This window comes from Aquarana catesbeiana, linkage group LG06 (genome assembly GCF_042186555.1).
Source record: "Aquarana catesbeiana isolate 2022-GZ linkage group LG06, ASM4218655v1, whole genome shotgun sequence".
Lineage (NCBI taxonomy): Eukaryota > Metazoa > Chordata > Amphibia > Anura > Ranidae > Aquarana > Aquarana catesbeiana.
The window spans coordinates 197,820,737-197,846,515 of NC_133329.1; the positions used below are offsets into that span (position 1 = coordinate 197,820,737).

At 42.6% G+C, this 25,779-nt stretch overlaps 1 protein-coding gene across 10 annotated transcripts in view; it reads right to left on the reverse strand.

Moving 5' to 3' along the window:
- The window catches only part of VPS35L (VPS35 endosomal protein sorting factor like), a 1,435,757-nt gene that overhangs the window by 195,807 nt on the left and 1,214,171 nt on the right, over window positions 1-25,779 (reverse strand). For all 10 annotated transcript variants that reach the window (XM_073591197.1, XM_073591205.1, XM_073591203.1 and 7 more), the window contains 2 exons: window positions 8,320-8,459; window positions 2,098-2,263 (listed from right to left, as the gene is read on the reverse strand). In XM_073591197.1, the coding sequence (XP_073447298.1) occupies window positions 2,098-2,263; window positions 8,320-8,459 (306 nt within the window). The remainder of the gene's footprint in view (window positions 1-2,097; window positions 2,264-8,319; window positions 8,460-25,779) is intronic.

Consider the following 25,779-nt stretch of genomic DNA (forward strand, 5'->3'; position numbering starts at 1 on the left):
TTCTAGCAGAAGCCTGAAGGTTTTGTGCCAATATTCACTGGTATTTGGACCTGTTCATAAATCCCTTTACCTTGACAAAGGCCCCTGTTCCAGCTGAAGAAAAACAGCCCCAAATCATGATGCTGCCACCACTATGCTTCACGGTGGGTATGTTGTTCTTTTGGTGATGTGCAATGTTTTTTATGAGAAACATATCTTTTGGAAATATGGCCAAAAAGTTCAACCCTCGTTTCATCAGACCATAACACATTTTCCCACATGCTTTTGGGAGACTTCAGATGGGTTTTTGCAAAATTTTACGGGGCTTGGATGTTTTTCTTAAGAAAAGGCTTCTGTCTTGTCACTCTACCCCATAGACCAGACATATAAACAATATGTGAGATTGTTGTCACATGTACCACACAGCCAGTACTTGCCAGATATTCCTGCAGCTCCTTTAATGTTGCTGTAGGCCTCTAGGCAGCCTCCCTGACCAGTTTTCTTCTCTTCTTTTCATCAATTTTGAAGGGACGTCCAGTTCTTGGTAATGTCACTGTTGTGCCATATTTTCTCCACTTGATGAGGACTGTCTTCACTGTGTTCCATGGTATATCTAATGCCTTGGAGATCCTATTTTACCCTTCTCCTGACTGACCTTTTAACAATGAGATCCCTCTGATGCTTTGGAAGCGCTCTACGGACCACGGCTTTTGCTGTAGGATGCGACTAAGAAAATGTCAGGAAAGACCTAATAGAACATCTGAACTTTATTTGGGGTTAATCAGAGGCACTTTAAATGATGGCAGGTGTGTGCTGACTTCTATTTAATATGAGTTTAAATGTGATTGCTTAATTCTGAACACAGCTACATCTTCAGTTATAAAGAGGGTGTGCACACTTACGCAACCATATTATTTTATTTTTTTTATTTTTACTCCCCCCCAAAAGATTTCAGTTTGTTTTTAACTCAGTTAAAAAGTTGTAAAGTTTATAGATCACATTAAAGGTTCTGAAATTATTTATCTTTGTCTCATTTTTTATCACCGAAACCTGACATTTTAACAGGGGTGTGTAGACTTTTTATATTGACTGTATATGTCATTTTGAGAAATACCAGTAAGAAAAATACCACCAACTTTAATCCCTAAAGAAATGGAAAACTATTCCCGAAGAAGCAGCAATCAAGTCTGCGAAACGTGTCGGCTACCCAATATACACAAGCATCTGTTCAAGTTCTTTGAAAATGAGTATTAATCTTGGTCATTGTTGATATGACTAAATACTGTTACCATTTTAAACTGTATACTTTGTAATAAATTATATATATATATATTTTTTTAAATATTTTTTGAATTATCCCCTGTGGGTGTGCTTACCTTGTGACAGAAATATGCATCCTTGAAAATCCCATTATTTCTCGGGGAACAGATTTTGATCTGCACTCTCTCAATCTTTCTTGTTTACTCCACATCAGGGATGCGGATGCAATATTCTGTCCCTAGAATCTGTCCAAAACCATTTTCACATTTAACCAATTCCAAATCATTATTGATGCTGTTATTAAACAAAGTCTAGCAACTGCATTAACGGAGTTGTAAACCCTCAAGGTTTTTCACCTTAATTCATTAAGATGAAAAACCTCCTGTGATGCAGCAGCCCTCCAGAGCTCCCCTTTTACTTACCTGAACACAGCAATGGAAATGAGCACACCAGCTCCAGCCAGTGTCTCAGGTCCTGATTGGATAGATTGATCGCAGAGCAGCCATTGGCTACCAATGTTGTCAATCAAATCCAATCAGGACCCAAAATGACACGGGAGTCGGGGGGCAGGGCCGAGTCCTGCTGTCTGTGTCAATGGACGCAGCAGCATGACGCGGGAGCACGCCCGCATGAGTGCCCCGTGGGAGAGTGGCTATCCAATGGGGCACTCGAGAAGAGGAGGAGCCAGGAGCGCTGCTGAGGGACCCCAGACCAGGAGGATCAGGGCCACTCTGTGCAAAACCAACTGCACAGAGGAGTCAAGTATGACATGTTCGTTTTTTAAAATACCCGAACCTTTACATATCCTTTAATTATTGCTCTACATGCAATACATCAGTGACATTTAGCAAAGCATACCTTTATCTATGTGGTACAAATAACTCTCTTGACACAAGGCAGCCAACAAATGCAGCACACTTGAGTAGATCCAAATTTTATCATCACTGTTATCTTCCCAGGCATAATCCTCAATTACATTTAGAAGTCCTCTAACCAGGGACAAGACTCCCTGCTCTGGATGGTCCTGTAAAAAACACATTTGGCAAAGCATCTGTAACTTTGTGTAAATATCTACATAAGTAAAGAAGGTCATATGAGCATACAGTATGTTCTACAATAACCAACGGCTGACTACACACTCTAAGTAAAAACCCAGAACCTATGTTCACACCAGGGAGCTCATCTTCCAACATTTTAAACTCTAAAACTAAATATCTATTTTTCCTTTTCTGATTTACCCAAACCTCAAAATCTGCATATTAGGCAAATTCATATTTTTGCAAAGACATGCCCCTCTTCAGGAGGCCCAACACGCAGAGCATTCTATACATATAGAAAGCTGGGAATTCCACAACTCAAAATCTCTGAAAAATTATTTTTTAGTTATAAATTGAAACTATGCCCATTTTGTTTGACATACACAGGCATACAACGCTATTCTGGGTCCGACGTGCCCCAACTGGAAAGTATGGGCAGTCGCCAGATGGAGGTTTGTACACCCCAATCAGTGGTTGCCTATTCAACCCCTTTGGAGTAACCCTAACATACAGTGGGGACGGAAAGTATTCAGAACCCCCTTAAATTTTTCACTCTTTGTTATATTGCAGCCATTTGCTAAAATCATTTAAGTTCATTTTTTTCCTCATTAATGTACACACAGCACCCCATATTGACAGAAAAACACAGAATTGTTGACATTTTTGCAGATTTATTAAAAAAGAAAAACTGAAATATCACATGGTCCTAAGTATTCAGACCCTTTGCTCAGTATTTAGTAGAAGCACCCTTTTGATCTAATACAGCCACGAGTCATTTTGGGAAAGCTGCAACAAGCTTTTCACACGTGGATTTGGGGATCCTCTGCCATTCCTCCTTGCAGTTTCTCTCCTGTTCTGTCAGGTTGGATGGTAAACGTTGGTGGACAGCCATTTTTAGGTCTCCCCAGAGATGTTCAATTGGGTTTAAGTCAGGGCTCTGGCTGGGCCATTCAAGAACAGTCATGGAGTTGTTGTGAAGCCACTCCATTATTTTAGCTGTGTGCTTAGGGTCATTGTCTTGTTGGAAGGTAAACCTTCGGCCCAGTCTGAGGTCCTGAGCACTCTGGAGAAGGTTTTCATCCAGGATATCACTGTACTTGGCCGCATTCATCTTTCCCTCGATTGCAACCAGTCGTCCTGTCCCTGCAGCTGAAAAACACCCCCACAGCATGATGCTACTACCACCATGCTTCACTGTTGGGACTGTATTGGACAAGTGATGAGCAGTGCCTGGTTTTCTCCACACATACCGCTTAGAATTACGGCCAAAAAGTTCTATCTTGGTCTCATCAGACCAGAGAATCTTATTTCTCACCATCTTGGAGTCCTTCAGGTGTTTTTTAGCAAAATCCATGCGGGCTTTCATGTGTCTTGCACTGAGGAGAAGCTTCTGTCGGGCCACTCTGCCATAAAGCCCCGACTGGTGGAGGGCTGCAGTGATGGTTGACTTTCTACAACTTTCTCCCATCTCCCGACTGCATCTCTGGAGCTCAGCCACAGTGATCTTTGGGTTCTCCTTTACCTCTCTCACCAAGGCTTTTCTCCCCCAATAGCTCAGTTTGGCCGGACGGCCAGCTCTAGGAAGGGTTCTGGTCGCCCCAAACATTTTCCATTTAAGGATTATGGAGGCCACTGTGTTCTTAGGAACCTTAAGTGCAGCAGAAATTTTTTTGTAACCTGTGCCTTGCCACAATTCTGTCTCTGAGCTCTTCGTGCAGTTCCTTTGACCTCATGATTCTCATTTGCTCTGACATGCACCGTGAGCTGTAAGGTCTTATATAGACAGGTGTGTGGCTTTCCTAATCAAGTCCAATCAGTATAATCAAACACTGCTGGACTTAAATGAAGGTGTACAACCATCTCAAGGATGATCAGAAGAAATGGACAGCACCTGAGTTAAATATATGAGTGTCACAACAAAGGGTCTGAATACTTAGGACCATGTGATATTTCATTTTTTTTTTTTAATAAATCTGCAAAAATGTCAACAATTCTGTGTTTTTCTGTCAATATGGGGTGCTGTGTGTACATTAATGAGGAAAAAAAAATGAACTTAAATGATTTTAGCAAATGGCTGCAATATAACAAAGAGTGAAAAATTTAAGGGGGTCTGAATACTTTCCGTCCCCACTGTAGTTACATACAGGCAGTCCCCAGGTTACAAACAAGACAGGGTCTGTAGGTTTGTTCTTAAGTTGAATTTCTATGTAAGTCATAACAGGTACATTTTTTAAGTGTAGCGCCAGCTAAAAAAATAATTTTTACGATTTTTGGATAGCATAGGGAAGGGTTAACCCCCATGTAACATTTGTTTTGCTATCTATGTCCCTGTTCAGAAGATTTCACTTCACTTTCTGTCCCCATGACAATTGGATTTTGAAAATGTTTTGTTGTTGTGGAAACAAGGATTGGTTATAACTCTTACAGGATTGAATTTTCCTTCCTAGGGGTGGATTCCCTGTTGTCTCCCTCCGTTTGTAAGTAGGAGTCATTTGTAAGTCGATTGTTGGAAACCAGGGTACAGCAAGTAGTAGGTAAGGTTGAATAAAGACACATCCAATTTAACCTGTGTTGGTGTGCGCGTGTAGAAAATCATTTCCCATATCCCCGTATATTGTTTTCAATACCTTATCTTGGCCATTTTCGTAATGTCCTGGATCACCAGGTTTGGGCACTCTTTAACAACCTCAATACCGGGTACTTTTACACCCTTCCTGCCCAGGCCAATTTTCAGCTTTCAGCTCTGCCACACTTTGAATGCGCACAATTCTGCAGTCATGCAACACTGTACCCAAACTACATTTTTGACATTTTTCTTATGATGGTATTTAATCACCACTGGGTTTTTTATTTTTTGCTAAATAAACGAAAAAAAAAGACTGAACGTTTTGAAAAAAAAAAATGTTTTTCTTCGTTTCTGTTATAAAATTTTGCAAATAATGGCTCTTCATAAATGTAGGCCAACATGTATTCTGCTACATTTCTTTGGTGAAAATAACCCAAATTAGTGTATATTAGTCTGTAGGAAAGTTATAGAGTCCACAAACTATGGCATACATCTGAAAATCGATCAACCCTTATGTACTGACTGCCATCTAATTTCTTGAGGTCCAAAAATGTCAGGACAGTACAAATATCTCCCAAATGACCCCTTTTTGGAAAGTAGACAGTCCAAGATATTTAGTAAGAGGTATGGCAGGTTTTTTGAGGTTGTAATTTTTTGGACAATTATTAAAAAAATAACACAATAATTATTATTATTATTTTTTTTTTTTTACATACTGTCACCAGTGCAATACAGGATCATCATAACTGGTGTGGCGGTGATCAGGGACACTGACTGGTGACAGTATATAAAAAAATTAAAACAATTGTTTTATTACATTTTTTTCTTTTTTTTTTTACAGTTTTTTTAACACATTGTGACCAGAGCAATATGTTACCATAGAAAACAATCAAGATTTTTTTTTTACACATTCTGATTCTAGCAGTGAATTTAATTGCTATAAGCAAGCATTTTACTGAATGAAAGATTTTGTTTGTTTTGTTGTGATTAGCTGATAGGCCAGAGCTAATCACATGGTACGGGTGGGCTGTGATTGGACCTGTCTGTACCATGTGATTACATTGACCAATCACAGCTAGCAACACATTGTTTACAACTGTCATGATCTGCTGTGACTGGTCACAGCGGTCACATGGTATCGGCAGATTGTGCCGCTGCGTGGTGCCTTCTAAGAGGACATCATACGATGTCCTCTCAGAAGGAGAAAGCACCCACCCGGCCATCAATCTGCTATAGACTGGACCGAAAGGTGTTAATATTAAAACCTTGGCTGATACTGTGTCCTCGGGCGCCTTACTGTCCTTCCACCAACTTTCTCGAGTATTTCAGTTACCGTGCTGGATGCTATTCTGGTATTTCCAATTGCAGCACGCTGCCAGATCCCAGTTTCCTCAGTTGCCTCTCCTCCAAACGGATCCTATTGAAGAGCTGCTAGCCGAGGGGGACTTAAATAAGTCACTCTCAGCCCTGTATGGGGCACTTCTGTGTGTTAACTGCCCCAAGATTGAGCGCCTGTGGGATCTCTGGAAGGGTGACATCCCTGGATAGGGAGGACTGTTTGGAACAGTCTAAGCTTGTTATTTCCTCTAGGGACAAACTAATACAAGTAAGTTTCTGCCCAGAGTGTACTCAATGGCGTCCCTCGGGGGGGCAGAGGAGGCCCTGACCCCCCCAACATTATGCTGTGCCCCACCATGTGCCCCCCAATTAAAAAAAACATTTTTTTTTTTTTTTACAAAAAGGCAATTTCTTTTTGTTTGCATTCGTAGCGGATGTACCGCATCTTACTCGGGCCGCTGCTGGAGTAACACAGTCTCTATTGAAAGGGAGAGCGTACCCAGTCAGCTTCTGTGGGCAATTCCTCTCCCCTCCCTCTGCTCGTTGACACTGCATAATGTGAGCGCTCACACAACCACCGCCCGATCTGCTCCTTCCCCTGCAACCTCACTGGCAGGGAGGAGAGCGAGTCTCAGTTACTGAAAAAACAGACTGATTTCTCCCATCCTTAGGACAGGAGAACCAGCCTGTAAATTGCAAGAGATGCCAGACCAGCACTGTCAATAGCAGGGGCAGGACAGCAAGAGGAGGCTGGGGAACCCCACAGTGGCAGAACACCAGGGCCCGGTGGCAAGACAACCTTTGCAACCCTGATAGTTCTCCCACTGCTTTGGACCCTTATATTTTCTTGGTATGCTGGTGACCTATATCTCTTGTTTTCTGCCACCCTGGGAGGGCCCCAATACAGTAGGAAGGAAGCTCACTGCAGAAGGGCCCGTTGTGGGATCGTAGTAAAGGGCCCCAGGATATATATATATATATATATATATATATATATATATATAAAATTGCATTTTAAAGTTGCCCCCCTACTTTTGTCCCTGTCCCCCCATGTGCCCCCCCTATATATGAAAGCTGGAGACGCCACCGAGTGTACTATACCCCCTTCAGGTTTCATGGAATGTATCTGGAACATGACCCTGTATTCCCCCACTGTCGCTTCCAACCAGAGTCCTATTTCCTTATGTTCTGGGATTGCCAAAAGCTCACTGTCTACTTGTCTGAGGTTTTTGAGGTGATTAATCTTCAGTTGCAGGTGTCTTTACTGACTTCATAGGAAATTATCCCTATTCATGAGGACACTCAGCGTTCACACCATTGTTTAACTCCTATACTATGCTAAAAAATGAAATATTAATGAAGTGGACCTCTGCTGCCCTTACAATGGTGTCATCCTGGGAGACCATGGTTGATGAAGCCCTACCCATGTAAAAGTTAACCTAAATAAAGCAGGGCAGCCCCTGGAAATAGGATAAGGTGCGGTCCTCCTGGACACGTCCACAAATCATTTACTTTGAGAGTTTACCGACTATGGGTGGAGTGCTGATTCTGTCTCCCCTCCCCCCTTGCTAACCTTTCCTGATGGGTTTACATCCTCTTTGTTTCCCTGCAAAGGTAAAGCATAATGGGCTACTATGCATTGCATAGTAGCCCATTATGTGTCACTTACCTTACACAGGAGCCTGCAATGTCACCATTGTCCCCTCTGCTATGGAGCGTCCATCTTCTTTCCGGGTATCGTGGCTCCGGCGATGTGATTGGCCAGAGCAGCGATGACGCCACATCCGTGCATGCGCATGGGAGCCGCCACTAACAGAATATCCCCGTTAGCAGCGGCATGCTCAGTGCGCCTGCACGCTGCTGTCTATGGTGCATGCGCCGTAGACAGCGGTGCCTGTCTTTTTGCAAATATCTCCTAAACCGTGTAGGTTTAGGAGATATTTCTTGGACCTACAGGTTAATCTAGGCTTACCTGTAGGTCAAAGTGGTCTGTAAGGGTTACAACCACTTTAACCTTTGGAATTGTATGACACCAAACCATGTCATAGTGTTCTATTGTATACTCTATTAAACTCATTACTGCAGTAAAGAATCCCTGTTTTGTGAATAAACAGATTCTATCAGGTTAATGACACTTACAGGAACAACCAGTAATGTGGAGAAGAAGTTGCTGAGGAACTCCAGGAGAAAAGCCTCAGAGGAACGTATCTTGCCATCTATAACAATTGTCTTTGGTACATCAGCAACAAGGCTCACTGCAGCTTTGAAGAAAGCATCCGCTAAAGAGAAAAATAAAATGGTCAAAAGTAACTGTATTCAGTACTGTTCACTAGGCAGAGACAAGAAATCTAAAATCTTGGAAAAAAAATGGAAGCACACTGGGGGTGCTTTTGGACCCCTGAAACACACTGGATACTTTTAGATTGCCTCCCTCACTTTTACTGGAATAAAGAAGTATCTGGACCTCTTAGCAGTGGTACGGCGCATCAATTTCCATTTAGTTATATTATACTACAAGCCAAACAAACCATGGAAATCCTCTGGGGAGAAGAAGCTATCTGTCTGGGGACCAGATTATTTACATTAACATCAATACTTTAGGATACTAATACCAGTGAGTTAACCCTAGGGGTCTAGTGCAATTTATCCACTTTCCTCAACTGTAAAGAGGAAAAAAGTCCAAAGCACGTAAAGCTGATCTGATCTCCAGCTTATAGAGAAGTTTAACCAGTTCCCAGTTTAACCCAGCCTATAGCAATTTGACGGCCGAGTTGGACTTTCGTCATTCTGGGTTGATGTCTCAATGATGTCCTCCCAGAACAAGCCTCACATGTGGCCACGGCTACTGGCACGAGCAGCTATGTGCACACAGCTGAACTGATCAGTGCACCAGCCAGCTGTTGGTACCATGTGATCGGTGTGACCAATCACAGCAGATCACAAGTCAATTGCAAACAATGAATGGCTTTGAATTATGTTGTCAGCTGTGACTGGTCCAGTGATCACATGGTACAGACAGGCCCAACCACAGCCCATCTGTACCTTATGTGATTAGCTAATCACAACAAAATAAACTGAATGAATCGATTTCATTCAGTAAAATCCTTGCCCTGCCCCCCCCCCACATACCCAATTACTGGCTTCGATTGACAGCAGCAGGAGCCAATGGTTCCCGCTACCTTCTGCCTTTACAACCACTTTAACTTATCTTTGAGTACAGTAAAGGTCACAGGCAAAGTATTTATAAACAATTGGTCATAGGCGTGTACATTCAGGTGATTGGCAAACCTTTAAAAGACACGGGCCCCAAGCACTTCCCCTCTAATGCCGCATACACACGAGCGAACTTTTCGACCGGACTGGTCCGACGGTCTATCCGACGGACTTTCGGTGGACTTCACATGGACTTTCCGAACAAACAGACTTGCCTACACACGATTACAAGAAAGTCCAACGGATTCGTACGTAATGACGTGGCGTCGGTTTTCATCTGTCGGACTAGCTTACAGACGAGCGGACTTTTCGACCAGACTCAAGTCCGTCGGAAAAATTTGAAACATGTTCCAAATCTAAAGTCCGTCAGATTTTCGACCGAAAAAGTCCGCTGCAGGTCCGATGAAGCCCACACGGTCGAAAAGTCCGCCCGTGTGTACACGGCATAACTCTACCCCATTCCCCAGTTTTGTAACAAGCAATGGAGAGTAAACCAAGATTTGGAAGGGAGAGTGACCTATGTCCTGTACTATACTCCAAAAAAAGTCTGCTATGTGTGTGTACCAGGTTCTTCTGGGACAGTTTGGTACAAATAGAATCACTCTTTTCCTCTTGCTTTATCTGGTGCTGCATCTGTCTCCTGCTGGCTGTAAGGGTGAGAACCGAGCGATCAAACACCGCTGGTTGCTCGGTTCTCCATGCTCTATGAGCAGAGAGCTGGTGGCTGTCAGTCAGCGGCTCTATGCTCATACACCCCCCGCACGCTCACTGGAGCGCTGGGCTCTTTAAGGGGCAGAGCATCTGGCTCAAGCTCTCTCGCTGATCGGCTGTGAAAGAGGCTGGAAGCGGCTGGGAGAGGCTGAGCCTGTCCAGGCATCTGGGTGGATCCTGACCATATGGTCACGATCTTTCCCCAGCCTCGGACATCAGCAGACAGCGGGCTTCAGCCTGATGTCTGCTGAAAAAAGCTCACAGAAGCGCAGAATGAACTGCGCTAACATGATCCACAGGAGAAGTACAGCCAAACAAGCTGTACTTCTCCTTTAAGCACTTCCGGACCGCCCACCGTTGTTATACGTCGGTACTTTGACATTAAATGCCGTTATTATGACAGCAGATAGCTGCCATAACCCTGATATTTTCTAAAAAGGGCGGGTGGTCCGCTTTAAAATAAAAGTGTTCTACACGGCAGATTCACCACGAGATCACTTTTATCGGCGGCGGGAGAGGTGTGCACCGTTCCTTCTTTCCCCTGTGAGGCAGGAAGTCGAGTGAGGAAATGATGGCCCCCACTCGACTTAATGCCATTGGTTGTAGGAAGCGATGTCAAATGTCACTTCCGCCTAACAGCCTTAAAGGGACATTTTTTTTATTAAAAAAAAAAAAACAAAAACTTTTTTAAATTCATTTTTTATTGCATTTAAGTGTACTAGTGAGATCTGAGGTCTTTTTGACCCCGATCTCACATTAAAGAGGTCCTGTCATGCTTTTTTCTGTCACAAGGGATGTTTACATTCCTTGTAATAGGATTAAAAGTGATCCAAAAAAAAACATTTTTAAAGGGACAGTGTAAAAATAAAAAGTAAAATAAATAAGAAAAAAAAAAATTAAATCGCCCTGTCCCTCCGTGCTCGCATATGTAAACGGTGTTCAAACCACATGCGCGGTATTGTTAAATTTTTAAACATTGCCTATGGAGATTTTTAAAGGTCAAAGTTTGTCGCCATTCCATGAGCCGACGCAATTTTAAAGCATGACATGTGGGGTATCAATTTACTCGGTGCAACATTATCTTTCACAATATAAATAAATTGGGCTAACTTTACTGTTTTCTTTTTCTACTTATAAACATATATACCCTCTAAAACCCTTATAACTTATTTATTTTATAATTAAACCATATACTGTATTTACGACTCTCTAAATATCTGAGAGATTCTCCACAACTTTGCTTATTCCATTTGATATTAACTTAACCCTTTCATTGCCAGGTCTGTACAGCGTACAGACCTACAACACTGCCCCCAGGTGGCCAAGACCCTATGCCGTATGGACCTCTTTTCTCCCTCTCTTATAAGCTCATGGTCACTTCAATGACCATAAACTTATAGTAGAATTGTTCAGCAGACCCTGCTGAACAATTCTATAACGCTGATCAGCGAATTACAACCCGCTGATCAGAGTTATTAACCCTAAATGTGACCTCCCCACCCCAAGCCGTCACTTCCCTGTCCCAAGCCTCTCCACCCCCGCTGCTCCCTTCCATCTAAAACTACTCCCCCACTCTCCTTTCCTATCCCCTTCACCCCCCTTTCCCCCCCAGCACTGATTCCCTCCCTCCACCCAATCCAATCCCCTGCAAATTGGATCCCCTGCAGCTACCATCAATAAGCCGGCATCCCTCCTCTGCCATTATCGTCGGCTTCAGGTGCTGTGTTTACCACCCCCCTCGGTGTAGCACCCTGGGCGCATGCAGCGATCACTATGATTGCTCCTATATGCCCACTGACATAAGATAATAGTAACCGCGAGTGTTACTATGTATTAGACTGTCAGTTTATGAATGAATGGAATCTCTATACAGATATCATGCATTCAAGTAAAGTGATACAGAGAAAAGGACTATCTTCAGTCCCTTTCTCTTTCTCAAAAAAATATATAGATATGGGGTTCTGTTTAGACCTCTGATATCTCACCAAATTTTTTTTTACAAATATAACTGTAAAAAAAGTAAAAGAAAAACAAACAACCCTAGTAAGATCCAGTGACTTTTTTGGGGGACAGCAACCCCCCAGGTGGTCAGCCCACACCCAGCCTCTCCACGGTGATGGCCCCCCTCCCGCACTCACCCCTCCACGGTGACGGACTCCCCCCACACTCACCCCTTCACGGCGACGGTCTCCTCCCGCACTCACCCCTCCACGGCAATAGTCTCCCTCCGCACTCGCCTCTCCACGGCGATGTTCTCCCCCCGCACTCGCCCCATCCACGGTGATGGTCTCCCCCCGCACTCACCCCTCCTCGGCTTCCTCGAGAGAAGCCGGAAGACCAAAGCGAATATTAATTCGCTATTGTCATAAGTGGGTGGTTTCAGGGCGCAATGCTCTGCACCCCTAGCCCAACCTTTTTCAAGCCAATTAGAGCATCAGGATCTAATCATGTGGTTTGAAAAAAAAACCCTCAAACTTATGAGTTTCGACACCCTGCAGGGGAGCGGCGCCCCTGCACCCCTAATGGACCAGCTGCTCCTGGTAAGACCCCTTTCCCATGGTGCGGACTGTCAAGCAGATCCGCCTGCTCAGCAGGGGATCTGTCTGTTAATCCCCGCTGAGCAGGCGGATGAGAAGTCTGTGTCCGCTCTGCTAATGCAGAGCGGACACAGAAACAGTCGGACATTCTCTATGGGATGGTCGGATGGAAACGGATCGCTTGTCCATTTCCATGGGAGACCATCCGATCTGCAGGATGGATGGGGTATGGAATCCCCATCCATCTGTTTTTAGCGGACTGGATCGGATGCAGGCGGGTGTAAATGGACACATGTCCATTACATCAGCTTCTCAACAGAGAACAACGGGATGTCTGATTGGGCCTGCCTAAAAAACGGACAGGTAGACCCGATCAGTGTGCTTGTGTGAAAGGGGCCTAAGGCCTTGTTCACACAGGGCATACACAGCGTACCTTTACAGGGATGAACAGGTGTTCCGTGCATCTCAGTGCAGGCAGTCCCATTGATGTCATTTAGGATGTAGCAACTGCACGAACAGAGCCGTTGCTCCCAATTTTACATCCATGTAGGTCCGAATGCATGTCCCTGAGCTCACACCGTCTGCGTCATGTACCCACACCCACATGGATGTCAGATTGGGAACAGCAGCCATGCCTGTGCAGCCGTTGTATCCCAATTGACATAAATGGGACTGCCTGTACAGGGGGATGCATGGGGGGACACCTGTGCATCCCCGTGTGGGTAAACATGGCCCCCCCATGGGCATACACTTTAGTATGCCACATGTAAATGATGCTTTAGTACTAATTTTGTAAGTTATGTGGTGTTTATGTGCAATATTAATGATTTTAGTGAAAATAGATGAACATTTGTGCAATTTTTGCAGGGCCCAAAAAATCAGTAGCACCTATTTTTTTATTCTACAGGTCATGTGCTTTTAGAAATTGTCTAATTTGATTGGTCTTTCAAATTCTGAAACCTGTAAGTAAATAATGGTAATCTCCGGATTTTTAAAGTAAATTATTTACAGTTTTGCGTACATTCAGTTTTCACCATTTCACAAAAAGGTGCAATTTAAAATGTACAAATATTTGTTATTAACTCAGTACAGTTTTAAAATTTATATTTACTAGGAATTTAGCAGGAATTTTGTACATTTTGCCATGTATGAATCCACTATGAATGATTTTAGTGTATTTTTAGTGAAAATATTGCTTTGGTAAACATTTGCGCAAATATCAAATATATGATTTGGGGGGTCTTTCACAAATTCTGAAAGCTGTAAGTGAAAAATGAAAACCTCCAGATTTTTTGAGAAATTTTTGGGTACGTTCGATTTTCACCATTTTGCAAAAAGGTGCAATTTAAGATTTACAAATATTTGTTATTTATTAACTCCATACAGGCCAAGCTTTTATATCTTGTAGAGATTTAGCAGGAATTTTGTAAAATTAGCTGTGTTTTTATCTGCTAAAAATGGTTTTACTGTATTTTTTGCAAATATATTGGTTTGATAAACATTTGCACAAATACTGCGGGGTCTAAAAAATCAGTAGCACCTTCTTTTTATTCTAGAGGTCATATGCTTCCAGAAAATATATGGTTTTGGGGGTCTTTCACAAATTCGGAATGCTGTAAAGGAAAAATGAAAACCTTCAGATATTTTTGAGAAATTTGGATATTTAGACTTTTACATCTGTTCAATTTTAACCATTTCGCAAAAAGGCGCAATGTAAATAATTACAAATATTTGTTATTAACTCAATATAAGTTAAGCTTTTATATTTAGTTGAAATTTTGTAAAATTTGCTGTGTTTTTATCTGCTAATAATGGTTTTACTGTATTTTTTGCAAATATATTGGTTTGATAAACATTTTTGCAAATACCGCAGGGTCTAAAAAAAAAAAAAAAATCGGTATCACCTTTTTATTCTACTGATCATGTGCTTACAGAAAAATATATGGTTGGGGGGGGGGGGGGCTTTTACAAACTCTGAAAGATATAAGTAAAAAATAAAAAAATAAAAAAGCAAAGAAAAAGTGCAAAAATGGTCTGGCCACCTGAGTGTACAAAATGGAGCACAGGGCCTGGCAGCGAAAGGGTAAAATGTTTATTAATAATAATAAACTTTATTTTATATAGAGCCTTTAAAGGTAAAGCACTTTAGAAAGAAAACACAACAAATACACAGACTAAAACAAATGAAAAAGGGACAAGTGAAAGCTTGTCTAAAGAAAAAAAGTTTTTAGATTAGATTTGAACAACTTCTCTTTTAAGATAAATGGAGACAAGAGTTTTATTCAACAAACTGTATGTGTGTGTTGTGTAAAAAGAAAAAAAAAGTTTAAAAAAGATTATCTGATTTTAAAAAAATGACGCCCTTCTTCCAGTGTAAATCCTACCTCACAGAACACCAGACACACAGAAGACCAGAATTGGAGGACCAAAATTGATAAAAGTTTGAAGGATGGTACACCAAGCCCCAATGTAATGAGGTTTACACTGACCACCAACGTAACTGAGACATTTAGCCTGCATTCACATTTGTGTGTGTCAGGAACGCATGCAAAATTGCTTTCCTGTACCACAGAAACATGCTGCCCTTTAGCAGATACACAGCAGTGTCATTAAATACTGAGATGTGCATATTCACATGCACAAAAAATGAATGGTGCTCTGTGATGTTATTTTGAAAAAGGGTTCCACCTCCAATTTGCTTACCTTTGCAGAACAGGCTGATGTTAGGCTTAATAAATGCAGTTGTAGGCGGGACTTTCAATCATGCCCCTTTACCTCCCCAGTGGGCAGCATTCAGCAGAAGAGATGGTGGATATGACCTCAGGGGGCATGATATACATATTAATGCAGCTTCTATTTACATATCAATGCCGCCGGTATTTACATATTAACACAGATTAAGTACATGTAAACAACACAGGGTCTGTAGATGAGTTATCTGTACACGGCAATAGGGCAGAGCTGGGCAGCATTAGTAACAGAACTTCACATAGATATCAGGACACAGCACGGGACTAAAACTACAAGGGACAAGGGAATTTAAACTGGGATAGTTGGCAAGTATGAGGCAGCTGCTTTGGGCCCCACAACAATGATGGGGCCCAGAGCAGCTGCACCTTTTGCCCTGCCTTTTGTACATATTGCAGTCAATTAATAATGGATTTAGATACACCAGCAAGTAGAACATTGCAGTAGTTGAGTCGGGAGAACACAAATGCATGGATTTTTTTTTTCAGCTACAGTGTATGATAGCATAGGCGCAGCTGAGCAATGTTTCTCAAGTTGAAAAAAGATGTTCTGACATTTTGTACATTGGAGCAAAGGTTAAGCTAGCATCAAATATCACCCCTAGATTATTCAAATTAGACTGAAGCTCAAGTACAGTGCCATCTATAGATAAGCTATCAGGACTGGCCTTACATAATTTGGGGGGGGGGCAAATAAGCAGACTTCAGTCTTGTCCTAGTTTAACCACTTGCCGACCGCCGCACGTCAATGTACGTCCAAACTTTGGTGGTGGATATCGTTGTTATGGCAGCAGCTAGCTGCCATAACCCTGGTATCCCCGTTTTCGTGCGGTGGTCGGCTTTAAGATAAAAGTGGTCTCTGCGGTGGATTCGCCGCGAGATCACTTTTATCAGTGACAGGAGAGGGGCCCCCCCTCCCGCCGCGATCCGGTGCCCTCCGCTGCTTACCGGAGCCATCGATAGCGGCAGAGGCGATCGGGTCCTTCTCCGTGCTGTGCCTGGAGACAAGTGAGGCTAAGATGGCATCCACTCATCTCCATGACACTGCTGGGCGCTAGCGACGTCAAAACGTCACTTCCGCCCATACGTCTTAAAGGCACATTTTTATCAATGTCATTTTTTTAAATGACTTTTTTTTTTTTTAATTGCATTTTAGTGTAAATATGAGATCTGAGGTCTTTTTGACCCCAGATCTCATATTTAGGAGGTCCTGTCATGCTTTTTTCTATTACAAGGGATGTTTACATTCCTTTTAATAGGAATAAAAGTGACAATTAAAAAAAAAAAACTGTGTAAAAATAAATAAAATCATGTAAAATAAAAAATAAAAATAAAAAAAATGTTTTTAAAAACCCCCCGTCCTGACGAGCTCGCGCGCAGAAGCAAACGCATACGTGAGTAGTGCCCACATATGAAAACGGTGGTCAAACCACACATGTGAGGTATCATCACGACCAGTAGAGCGAGAGAAATAATTTTAGCCCTAGACCTCCTCTAACGCAAAACATGCAACCTGTAGAATTTTTTAAACGGCGCCTATGGAGATTTTTGAAGGTAAAAGTTTGACGCCATTCCACGAGCGGGCGCAATTTTGAAGCGTGACATGTTGGGTATCAATTTACTTGGCGTAACATTATATTTCACAATGTAAAAAAAAATGGGCTAACTTTACTGCTGTCTTATTTTTTTATTCAAAAAAGTGAATTTTTTCCAAAAAAAGTGAATTTTTTCCAAAAAAAGTGCGCTTATAAGACCGCTGCGCAAATACGGTGCAAAAAAAAGTATTGCATTGACTGCTTTTATTCTCTAGGGTGTTAGAAAAAAAACAATATATAATGTTTGGGGTTCTAAGTAATTTTCTAGCAAAAAAAAACCTGTTTTAAACATGTAAACACCTAAAATCCAAAACGAGGCTGGTCCTTAAGTGGTTAATTGAACAAAATTATGGGCCATCCAAGTTTTTATATCACATATTGATAGGAGAGAAGCAGCCAAAGGACAATCCGGTTTAATGTGGCCGAGTGGAAAAATGTAAATGCTAAAAGATAAGGGACCAAAATTGAGACCTGAGGGACACCGAACTTGACTGGACCAACTTCAGACTGGAATCTGATTATCTGGGCCAGGAGAGGTCTAAGTCTGTTAGCAAGAATTTTGGCTAGGAGTTTCAAATACAAATCGAGTAACTATATATCGTCAATATATCATCTATATTGCCTGGTTTGGGAAGGACCGCGCTATGAGCCAACAAAAATGAATCTGGAATATTCTGTGACTTGGTGAGGGAGTTTAGTACAGCTAAAAGGGGAGTGTTCAGCAATCCAGCATAAGTTTTATAGTACAGGGATTAGAACCTGTCAAGACCTGGTCTTTTGCCAGTTTTGAGATCTTTAATAGCCCTCATAAGTTCTTCTTCTATAGGTTTTTCCAATTTAGATATATCTAAATTTTTAAGAGTAGGTAACTTACTTTGCAATAGGTATGTTTTAATTGCTTGTTGTCCATCTCCCTGAAGGTCCTATGATTTATGTTGTGGGGGTAAGTTGTATAATTTAGAATAAGTCGTGAAACTGAGCGGCAATTTTGAAATAAGTTGTTAGTTATGGGGGCCTCTTTCAAAGTCCCTACTAGAAATTTTCTGCTCCTGTCTCCGTGCTCATAGTAAATTCTTTTTTTGAAAAAAAAAAAAGAATACATTTCGCTTTAAGGTCTAGTAAAGTTTGCAACTTTTTTATGTCTCTAAGAGCTCACTAGAAAATCTGACAGCTGAAGAGCGTTTGCAAGAAGCTTCTAACTGCATTATTTTAAGGGCAAGGGCAGACATTTCCTTAGCACAGTCTTTTTGTCGCACAGTTTTATGAGTTTGTCCCTGATTATGCAGTTATGAGCTTCTCACACAACCATTGGTGTGGTTTCTTCTACTACATTATGTGCAAAATAATTGCTGATCATATTAGTAATATGTTGATGAGAAACTGGATCAGTCAGCAAAGAAGCATTTAATATCCAATTAAAAACTTTTGGGTGTTGTGGTGTGAAATCCATAGTTACTGAGATATGGGCATAATCTGATATGGATTGTATGCCAATGGCTGTCCGTGTGAGGGAGGTTAAGCCCCTTTGTAAAATATAGACAAAATCGATTCTGGAATGTCTGTTGTAAGGTATTGAGTAAAATTTATAGTCCTGATGGGAACATTGTGCACCAAGAATCGATAGATATGGACTGAAGTAAGAGCTTCATCCTTTTGAGGATTCTGTAGGTCACACAGGATTTCCCAGTGGATGTATCCTGTAATATGTTTTTTGGGGGATGTTATTGGACAACCAGAGGCAAACTTTTTGAGCTCCTGTACAACTTGTTTACAAAAGGAAATGTGTTACGTATTCGGAAAATAAACAGTCACCAAGCTGATAGGCTTGTCTGTTTATTTCAGGTACTTATATAGCGCCATCAATTTATGCAGCGCTTTACATATACATTGTACATTTACATCAGTCCCTGCCCTCAAGGAGCTTACAATCTAAGGTCCCTAACTCACATTCATACATACACATACTAGGGTCAATTTATCTACCAGCATGTCTTTGGCGTGTGGGAGGAAACTGGAGTACCCGGAGGAAACCCACGCAGGCACAGGGAGAACATGCAAACTCCAGGCAGGTAGTGTCGTGGTTGGGATTTGAACCAGCGACCCTTTTTGGCTGCTAGGCGAAAGTGCTAACCACTATAACACTAACAAAAAAAAAATATTAAAAAGGACTGCTGCATCTAAACCACCAATCTGGGCAGGATGTGCAACAAACTACAACAAAACAACATTCCAAAATACGCTGTCCTTATACAAATGAATACATCTCATAAGCCGTGGTGCCCGCCGATAGGGGGCGCAGACCCCCCAAAGTTACTCATCATAAAAAAAAATACTGTCCCTTTAAGTGTGTGCAGGGCGCCGGACACACAGCTGCTAGGGGAAACATGACATGTTTGCAATCACATCATTGCAAACAAGAAGCTCTATTGGCTTCCTTTAGAAAGTTCTCAGAGCGCTGAGCTCTGCGCCCTGAACACTCCCTCTATGCAGCATTGTTCCCTGCTGTGGTGTGTGATTGGCGGGTCCTGTGCCTTCACTTCCGGTATCTCTGACTCCTCCCCACAGCTCTGATAGTGGATGACAGGCAACTTGTGTGAGAGCTGTGAGTACGAGGGGGGACATCTAATGTAAAGAAGGACTCTGATGGGGACATCTAATGCAAAGGGTGGCTCTGAGGGGGACATGTGATGTAAAGGAGGGGTTCTGATGGTGACATGTGATGTAAAGGCGGACTCTGATGGGGACATCTAATGTATAGGGGGGCTCTGTTGGTGACATCTGCTGTAAAGGGGGACATCTGCTGTAAAGGAGGACTCTGATGATGACATCTAATGTAAAGAGGGACTCTGATGGTAACATCTGCTGTAAAGGGGGATTCTGATGGGGACATCTTATGTCAAAGGGGGGATTCTGATGGGGACATCTTATGTCAAAGGGGGGCTCTGATGAAGACATCTAATGTAAAGGGAGGCTCTGATGGTGACATCTAATGTAAAGGTGCACTCTCATGGGGACATCTAATGTAAAGGGGGGCTCTGATGGTGACACCTAATGTAAAGGAGGACTCTGATGGGGCCATCTGCTGTAAAGGGGGGCTCTGGTGGTGACATGTGATGTAAAGGAGGACTCTGATGATGACATCTAATGTAAAGGAGGATTCTGATGGTGACATCTAATGTAAAGGAGGATTCTGATGGTGACATGTGATGTAAAGGAGGACTCTGATGGGGACATCTAATGTAAAGGGGGGCTCTGTTGGTGATATCTGCTGTAAAGGGGGGCTCTGATGAAGACATCTAATGTAAAGGGAGGCTCTGATGGTGACATCTAATGTAAAGGGGGGGCTATGATGGGGACAGCTAATGCAAAGGGGGAATCCGATTGGGACATCTAGTGTAAAGGAGGACTCTGATGGTGACATGCAATGTAAAGGGGGGCTTTGATGGTGACATGTAATGTAAAGGAGGACTCTGATGGTGACAACTAATGTAAGGGGGTACTCTGATGGGGACATCTGATGTAAAGGGGGACTGTGATGTGGACATCTGATGTAAAAGGGGGACCCTGATGAGAACACCTGATTTATAGGGGGATGCTGATGGGTACACCTGTTGTAAAGAGGGACTCTGATTGGGACATCTGATGTAAAGGGGGGCACGTGCTGTAAAGGGGGACTCTGATTGGGACATCTGAAGTAAAAGGGGGCTCTGATGAGGACACCTTATGTTAAGTGGTTTTATTTTATTTTACTTGAATTGTGGATGTGATTGGCCTAATGTGATGGGCGCAATGAGTCTGCAATTGGTTGGCACAGTGAGGCTACATATGATGGGCGGTTTTATCCAGCAGTAATGATACATAATCACCTGATAAATGGCTATTCACAGTCCTGCATTACTAACAGTTTCATTTTTCAGTTTGTTTCGCCCCCCAAAAATTTTAAGCACCAGCCGCCACTGCTAATAAGAAACACAGTAAAGTGCCTTAAACTTTTAATATACTCATCTTATATTAACAGATCCATATATAATGTGCAAGAATTGTGCAAAGCTGTGCAAAAATTATAAAATATAAGCGGTTTACAAACGCTTTAAGGTACAAACACCTAAAAGTACCTAAAAGTACCTAAAAGTTTCAAAAATGTAGTCAATAACAGAAAGATGAAATACTGATGATAAACAATATGTACTACCTGTAGGGGATTGTGGGACGGTCTGTAGTATAGGGACACCTTAAGCAAATTACACTAATGGATAAGTACAGAGTATAAAAGGTCCATACCTTCATTAAGCTTCTTAAGAAATCTGTTTAGGAATCTCCCTACCCATCCCACATCCCATCTTCTTAGTGGGGCATTACCCACTCAGGAGGATGCTAAAATAGACAAGATCTTACAATAATAATAATTTGAGTTGGTGGGCATTGCTACTCAAATCTCCACAGAAACAAATCTTGCTATAACTATAACATACAAATAATAATAGCTGAATATTGGTCATTATAAACATAACCAAAATAAACACAAGTTTGGAACAGTAGAGGATAAGGCAAGGTAAATATGTTAATAACCAGGAAAAACTCACTGCACCATAATACTGCCATAAATCCTGGCTATACCCCAACCCAACTGTAATGGATCATATGTTGCATACTCATTATAACCTCTACACATGGTTAATTAGTTAGTAATAAAGAAATTAGAACGCAAGAAATTCAGTGTCACACTCGGACTTCTCAACGCGAAATTTCGTACAGTGTCCAGTGCATGGTTGTCTCAGGAGAGAACACAACTGATCTAGGCAAAGATCATAGTAAAAAAATAACCAGATAGCATCACTGGGCTGTGTCCATCATAACAACCACACTGTCAAATAATCAGCAAGAAAAAAGCATATAGGGAAAAACAAAAAGTACAGGCCAAGTAAGGCACTTAAACAGATTAAGGTCCTGATCAAAATAACAATCAGTGGGTCTCTCCAATCTGTAAGCTAAAGCATTAAATCAAGTGATAATGCCCTTTCCAGGGGTTTTCGTTTGAGTCCCATTCCTGGCTGCAGTATGACAACCATTTCTGTTTTTCTTGGAGGAACGGTTGTATGGTGTCAAAGGGGGGTGAGTGTTGTGGACTGCATACCTGTGGCGGAAGCCGAAATTCCTAATACCACTCTGACAGATCCAGTGATTAAATTTGAAGAGAATCACAAAACTTTTATAACTCATCAGGGGTACGCAGTAGTACTTGCTTACCATTATACTGTATGTGACACTCAAAGCATGGAAAGCGCCATCTGTAGGTAAGGCCTTTTTCCAATAGTATCTCCAGGAGGGGACATAGTGCCCATCTGTTTTTGAGTGTGATTGGTGACAGATGCTGGTACAGTGCTGGAGTATCACTGTTGAAGGTTATTAGTTCATTCTGTCTTGCTTTAGCCATCATTTCTTCTTTCAAAACAAAGCTCTGGAGACAGCAGATAATATTTCTGGGAGGAGCACTATCTGGGCCCCAGCCTCGCAGTGCTCCATGTGCTCTAAAGAGATCAACATTTGAGCATGCTAGTCTCTCAAGGATGTTGTTGAAAACCTTCTGGAATACTTGTGGTATTTGTTTAGATATTATGGTCTCAGGTATACCCCCCACTCTCAGGTTATTTCTCCTGCCTCTGTTATCAAGATCCTCAAGATGTCTGTTCATTTCAATTATATGTTTTGCGTGGCAGTCTGTAATCTGTTCCAGTCTCTGTATAGCCTTGTCTCTGTATTTACCTGCCTTCTCTACTGAGGCCAATTGTTCTGTGAGAACCAAAATGTCAGTTTTTAGGTTGCTACAGAGAGTATACTTTTAATGTCTGCAGCTATAGTTGTCAAGTCAGTGAATGTTACAGGATGGTCTGTGTATGCAGGCTCTCTCACCTCGTCCTCCCATGCTGCTTGCGAACCCTCACTAAGATCCTTATCGAAGTGAGCCGGTGTCATCTTGGCCAAGGCCATGCTGCTCCAAGCCGAGGACTGGGACTTGAAGATGCCTGTGATGTTTCTGCCTGAAGTGGAGGTAGTGGGTCATTGGGATCGAGACTGTGGTGTATGCTGCACCAGATTCCCTATGCTGTGATTTGCGGGAGACAGGGAGATGGAGCAAGAAGCTATCGGGACCTTGGAGCTCCTTCAGTGTGCATCCATCCTCGCCATGCGCCAGACCATGTCCTCTATTCACAGTTTGCTATGACCACTAGAGCCAAGCCTGATGGTAGGCTAGTTGGCATCTGACCAGTAATTTTTAAGCCCTGACTGGCTTATTGCCATACTTAGTTTTATGACTAATATGGGTTCCTGGATCTCGGTTGCCAGCTAGTTGGTGTTGCCCAATCAGGCTCTACTGTTGTTTATTATTACTTTCAATTGCTTATTACTTGTTGACTGTGGCTACGACTGTCACTGAAGTGCTAGGCATATTTTTTTTTTTGAGTGGTCCGTGTCCCCTGAAGTGGCCTCAGCCCAGTGTTTCTCAACTCCAGTTCTCAAGGCGCCCCAACAGGTCATGTTTTCAGACTTTCCATTATTTTGCAGGGGTGATTTGATCAGTTTTCCCACCCCACGGGAGACCCACTGCTGCTGACCTAAGCTTTTTATACAGGGCACCCTGGCACTTTTATTGTCTACTACATTTACGTGTTTTGACTTTTGTTATACTGCTGGCCAAAACTCTGTTGGTGGCCCTTAAACTAGGCCGTATCGATATATTCAGAGAGACTTGGATGAGTCTCCCTCTTCAGTCTGACTCCCTTGCCATTCAAACATTTTACTCAGAGTTTTGGGGGACGGCGTCTTTTGATGTGATTGTATTCAATTGGGTCAGAGCATCTCTAACTCTGTATTTGTGTTCTACTTCCCCAAATAGGTTTGTGCCTCCCTGAGTTTCCCCCTCTTTGATACTTTCCTGGAGAGGTTAACAGGTGCAGGCAAGCTCATTGGAGAGCCACCCCTGGTTTAGTATTTTATTGGATTTGTTATTGCTTTTCATCTTATTTGGGATCTTCTTTCTTTGACTCCATTCTCTTCAGTCCCCTACTCTTACCTCGCTTTCTGTAACTACCTTCCTTGTTAATACCTACTCAATACCAAGATCTACAATGTTATTCAGATATGTCCCAAATACACGCTGCAAAAGCGGAAACATTTTAAATATAATAACTAAGGAAATCAGAAACCATAAGCTTGTGTACAGATGGGGATATCCCACTAAACTCTAAACTCACAATAGTGAAGGAGGGCCACACATACATTGTTGAAACCCTGGAGAAAGGACTTTGTCTACTGGAGGATTGTCAGGGCTGGGCTCAGCTCTTCCTTCCCTGAGCTGGCTGCTCAGCTGTCGGCTAATTGCCAGCTCCTATCTCTCCACAGTTAATCAGCTGTTGATGATATCCTGCTCGTCAGTCCTGCCTAATTAAGCCATCCAGCCCAGAGGTTCTCTGCCTTCGCCAACATCACAGAGACGCTCTCCTGCATTCCTGTTAAAAGACTTGCTTGGCTGACATCCCTTCTGGCTCCAGATCCTGTTTGCTGTTTTACTACGCTCATCTCCTGCTCCCTGATGTTTGGCTTGTCTGACTATCCATTCCACTTCCTGAACTATGGCTATGTTTTGACTATGTTTGTTCTATTTACTTTTATTAAACAAGTGTGATTTAACTGTACTTCTGTCTCGGTCTGATTTAATTGTTTCTGACAGTAGGCGAAGGCCATGAATTCAGAAGATAGTCAATCCACTTGTTTGTAATATTTTTTCCAGATTGGATGAGCAAGATCACCGCATGGATCAGCTTGCCATGGCGTTACAAACAGTTCTGAGTTGCATGGCTCACCTGGAATTTCCCACTGTGGCTGCTCCGGTACAACCTGAGCTGCAGGCCATCCCTGCTGCTGCGCCAGTCTCTGTGCAGGCATCCACCTCAAGTATTACCTCTATAAGAGGTATGTCTGGTTCCGATCTGCTTCCCCAGCGATCCAGTTCAATGCAGAGGGTTTCTCAACCAGGTTGAGATATACTTTGAGATGCTGCCCCAGGCGTTTCCCACGGACAGAAGCAAAGTAGGTTTCGTGATATCTTTGCTTTCTGAGAGAGCCTTGGCCTGGGTAAAACCCTCTATGGGAGATGCAAAAACCTGTTCTGAGTTACCCGGAGTTTGTGGCCTCCTTTAAAAGGGTATTTGACGTTCCCGCACGCTCCGCTTCTGCTGCCAAGAGCCTCATGTCCATCAGAGTACGGGAACTGTTGCCGACTACGCCATTGAATTCCGTACTCTGGCAGCAGCGGTTGCTTGGAACAATGAGGCCCTCGTGGCTGCTTCTTCTCATGGTCTCTCAGATTCCATCAAGGATGAGATAGAAGCCCAAGATATACCCACTGAGCTGGAGAAGTTGATCACGTTTGCATCCTCATTGACTCCAGACTCAGAGAAAGACTCTCTTTTAAGGAGCGCTTTCGGAAGCCTCCTGTACGTTTGCCTCTGAGCTTTGCAGTCCCACTCGTGCCTCCCTCACCTCCCATGCCTCCTGGTACAGAGTTGGTCAGTAAAGATGAACCCATGCACATGGGCTTCACACGTCTCTCTGCGGATGAGAGAACTTTAGGAGGAGGGAGAGATTGTGCCTTTATTGTGGTCAGGCAGGTCACTTTTTGAAGTCTTGTCCTACCTGTCCAGGGAATGTCCGAACCTTGAGGTCCTGTCACGGACAGACCTTAGGTGGCGTTGTTTTGTCCCCAGTTACCCAGAAGGATAAGCTTGTGGTTTCAGT